The sequence below is a fragment of the Lissotriton helveticus genome (assembly GCF_964261635.1).
Source record: "Lissotriton helveticus chromosome 1_1 unlocalized genomic scaffold, aLisHel1.1 SUPER_1_unloc_16, whole genome shotgun sequence".
NCBI lineage: Eukaryota > Metazoa > Chordata > Amphibia > Caudata > Salamandridae > Lissotriton > Lissotriton helveticus.
In genome coordinates, this window is record NW_027611655.1 from 1,110,970 (window position 1) to 1,115,600 (window position 4,631).

At 38.6% G+C, this 4,631-nt stretch overlaps 1 protein-coding gene across 1 annotated transcript; it reads right to left on the minus strand.

Moving 5' to 3' along the window:
• Positions 1–1,586: 1,586 nt before the first annotated feature.
• LOC144805616 (uncharacterized) lies at positions 1,587–4,218 on the minus strand. The gene has a single exon (XM_078672141.1). It carries the CDS (start codon positions 3,971–3,973, stop codon positions 3,005–3,007), a length of 969 nt encoding a protein of 322 aa, XP_078528267.1. The 5' UTR covers positions 3,974–4,218; the 3' UTR covers positions 1,587–3,004.
• Positions 4,219–4,631: the final 413 nt, after the last annotated feature.

Consider the following 4,631-nt stretch of genomic DNA (forward strand, 5'->3'; position numbering starts at 1 on the left):
GGAGGAGTCAGATTTATAGGACGGTCACTCCAAGCCACACCACAGAAGCCAAGATGTTCGGAATACTGTCTGGTTACCAAATGTAGAGTTTTTCAGCCTTCCGGTGAATGTCTCAGTTCTTGTGTGTTTCCTGAATTTTTTATTTTATTTTTAACTGAACATGAGTGACAAGACTTTACCTCAGAGACACATTTTAATTTTATTTCGGCACACTACAGAGTTCTGAAACGGAGGGTGAACAGGCCCTGGTAATTAACCCCTTATACTCAGCAGGCTGCAGTGCTAACACTGCTTTGAGAAGGGACTGGGGACAGGCAAACGCAGACAACCAATAAGTTGTCTGCCTTGATTCAGTAGATCACTTTGACTGAACCAATGAAAGCAAACATTTATGGATGTGTGGACTTCATCACCTGAGGATTCAAGAACAAAATAAATTGATGTATTTCAGGTGTTTTTGGCAGGTTCAGGTGATATAAGAAGCAGCTTAGGGCCATATGTACAGATTTGAGGGATAGCGATTTCCTAATTGCGATTCTCTGTGAATCACAATGAGGAAATCGCTATCCCAAATGTATGAAATTCTTTCAGTTTTATTCAGTGATTCCTAGGTTGTTGCAAATCTCCCTACCGCATGAATATTCATGAGGTAAGTCGCAGTTTGAGACCCACTGGGAATACCAGCCATCATAGATCACCATGTCTGTGATTGCTTATGAATGAAACAACTTTTTTTTAAATTAAAAACAGCCCATTTTCTTTAAAGGAACACAGGATGCATAAAAAAAAAAAACGAAGTTTAATTGATTTTTTTTAGATTAGGCAGTGGTCCCCATAGGACCTCTCCCTGCTGTTAAAATATATTATTTTTTTTATTCTCAATGGGGAAGGGGTCCTATTGCGAATGGGTTAACACCTCCTTAAAGGAGTCAGTAAAACTTGAAAATGATGCACCTGTAATTTGGTCGCAAAACATTCATACATCCCATTCAGATTCAGTATTTGGGCGGGACGTCCTAAACACGCCTCTTTCAAATACTGAATCGCAAAGACAAATTGAAATTCGGAAATGTGCTACCGAATCACAACTTGAGTTTTGTACATGTGTAAAAGTATGTTTTGTACATGTGTAAAAGTATGTTTTGTACATGTGTAAAAGTATGTTTTGTACATATGTAAAAGTATGTTTTGTACATATGTAAAAGTATGTTTTGTACATATGTAAATGTATGTTTTGTACATATGTAAAAGTATGTTTTGGGGCCAGAAACGGCCAGACTGCAAAAATGGTTTCTACATACGGCCCTTAGTTTCCAGTGAGTTAAGCTTCGACAACTGTCAGTCAGCCTGGCCTCAGACTCACTCACGGATCAGTTGATGAATGCTGATAATTGATGTCAGTGCTGGATGTTGTTGACTGATGTCAGCTCTGGTTGTTGGAAGATGTTAACTTATTGTGAGTTCTGGATGTTGGGGTCTAATGTCAGTTCTGGGTTTTAGTAACAGATGTCAGTTTGGTTTGTTGGTGCTGGATGACCCCCCCACCCCCAGCCCCACCCCCGAGGCAAAGTTGCATCTATCGCGAAAAACGAAGGACAATTTTTATTCTGCACTATGAAACATTAGGATCAGTGTTGCAGTAGCTATTTCAAATACCTGCACTTCTTAATTTGTGCACAGGGGCAATATTACCATATTTCAGATGTTTGCGTTACTTCATCTTTATAGATAGACTATTAATGTTTTCTTCTGATTCAGGTCTCTGAATAGGCTTTCATTTTACACACAGCAGGAGTCATAACAAAAGATTCCATGAGGAAGGATATGTTAGTGAAATGTTCTACATTACTAATCTTTACACTATTGACAAATACTATCAATATCATCTGTGCAAAAATAGATACTTTCGTAGAATTGATTGTGTTTTCACTTTCACAGGCAATATCTTGAAGTGGTTTTAATAGGCCATACTGGGGAACAATTGGTCACAATCGATTACACTTGGTCACAATGGTTTGTGATTTTAAATTTTTTGTCCCTAAAGGCATATTCCAACATTTGACACTCTTCAAAAAATCTCCATGCATTGTTGTCTGGTACATATTATACAATTCCCACGCTAGAGTCCATGCACAACCTGCCACATTAATATACTGTTCACCAGAGTCAGGACGTTTCAATAACTATCAGCTTAAATCATTTCACTGGTTTCAATTTGTTTTACTAGTATGACAACGTGCCAAGGCTAGAGTCTCTTTGGCTTTTTGAATATTAGCACATTTAAATTACCCTGTTTGCTTTCATTCATTAGCTTGTTGTAGGAATTTAGAGAAGAGCATTTCAGTTAACTGCTTCGACTTTTTTGCTCATCACAATTTTCTTTTTTATATATGTAATCGCCTTGATCTTTTCCATGAGCAAAGTCACAGGAGGGAGCAGCTCTCTTACTACTGCAACTTATTTTATGTCAATCTGCTGAACGTTCGGCAAGGGAATGTTTATAAAACAGTGTGAGTGTGTTGGTGGTGGGATGTGTGTTGGGGGTGGGATGTGTGTGGGTGAAGGGGTGTGATTAGGGGTGAATGGGGTGTGTGGTGAGAGTGCATTGGGACTGGAGTGCGTTGGGGATGCGAGTGCGTTGGGGGATTTTGTAATTTAAAAAAAGCCCTTACAAGTTCCACCTTAAACAGTTTGCAACTAAGCTAGATTTGCGCTCACCTATTAAGTCAGATTACCATTCTCACTTTAGCTTTTCAAAGACATTATTTCTCATGCAAACCGCATATTGTCTCCCTCATACACCTAGGCAGACTGAGTTACTCATACATTCAAACACTGTTATGACTAGCCGCTTGATTTTGCAGCGCACTGCTAACTGTTTTTGGGCAATTCCATGCTATCTCATCAGTAAGACTGATTTCACTGCACTTGTAGGAGTTCAGTTCAGGTTAATGTCCATATGTTGTACTTTCTTGTAGTTTACATGGAATTATGTGAATGAACATCATTCCTGAGCGGAGGCGTGCCTAGCGTGCGTTCGCTCATGGTGAGTCAGGCTAATTTTGTGGTTGAATCCTTTCTGACATTCACTGCACCAGTAGGGTTTTTCCCCAGTGTGAGTTCTCTCATGCTGGGTCAGATGTATTTTCTGACTGAAGCTTTTTTGACATTCTTCACACTGATAGGGCTTTTCTCCTGTGTGGGTTCTCTCATGATGTACGAGATGGATTTTCTGACTGAAGCTTTTTTCACATTCTGTGCACTTATAGGGTTTTTCTCCGGTGTGTGTCTTTTCATGCTGAGTTAGACTACATCTCTTAGTAAAACATTTTTCACATTCATTGCACTGATATGGCTTTTCTCCGGTGTGAATTTTTTCATGCTTAGCAAGAGTACTTTTATCATGGAAGCTTTTCTGGCATTCAGTGCACTGATATGGTTTATGTCCCAAGTGTGATCTTTCATGTAATGTGAGACTGATTTTATGACGGTAGGTTTTACCACATTCAGAACACAAATACAGTTTTTCTCCTGCATGTGCACCTTCATGCTGAATTAAACTCGCTTTTTTGCTGAAACTTTTTGGACATTCAGTGCACTGATATATTTTTTGTCCCAAATGTGTTCTTTCATGTCGTGTCAGATAGTGTTTCTGACTAAATCTTTTCTCACAATCAGAGCACTGATAAGGCTTTTGTTCAGAGTGCGATTTCATATGCCGAGTCAAGTAGGATTGTTGAGTAAAGGTTTTCTCACATTCGGAACATTGATAAGGTATCTCTCCTGTGCACCTCTTTTTCTGTACTGTCCTGTTCAAATTACAAGCTAGGTTTGTCTCTTGTGAAGTGCATGGGTACACTACTTCTGCAATCTGCACAGTCTTATAAATAATGTACACTGTTTTTTTATTCAAATTGTGCTGTTGTTCTGGCTCTTGCTTTACAGTCACAAAACCCTCCATCTCCTCGATCATTTGTGTCCTTGCTGCCCCCAACTTAAGGGTTCATTGACATAAGAAATTAGAGAGTATCCAGAAACTGCATTTACAATCAGTCAGCGACTCTGCTCTGTACTGTCGTTACTTCCTGGCCAAATCCAGCTTTTAGAAATTGGTTTCTTCTAAAATCTCTGGAACATCTCTCTCTTTGTAGTCTATTTGCTGCAAATGACAGAATCCTTAAGTTTTGTTCCTGTCCACACTTGAAGCCGCCTGCAGTATAAAAAAAAAAGAATTAAAGTGAAATATCTTTCAAGGTGTAAACTAATTTTAACGAAATTATTTAACAGTGAATGACAGCATTCTGGAAGTAATGCATGTACTTTTCTGATGAGATAGAGTTGGTAGTGTTTTGAGGCAAGGATAAATGAAACCAACATAAAATAAAGCAGATTGATATGTTAACAATAAGTGTGCACTCACTCATATCAGTAACATAAAATGATAAATCTATTTACATTTTGTATAGACCGTAAAAGAATTAAAAACAAATTGTTTTGACATGTCGAATGATATCAAAATGAATAAACTAAATTTGAAACTTGCATAATCTTGTAAAAGGCAGACACAGGAAGATGGCTGAATGAAAGCCTTGAACGATTGCGCTGCCGGGCCCCCAGCCTAATCCTACAGA

Excerpts from the sequence above, each read along its gene's own strand:
- LOC144805616 (XM_078672141.1), bottom strand. The coding sequence starts at position 3,973 with ATGATCGAGGAGATGGAGGGTTTTGTGACTGTAAAGCAAGAGCCAGAA.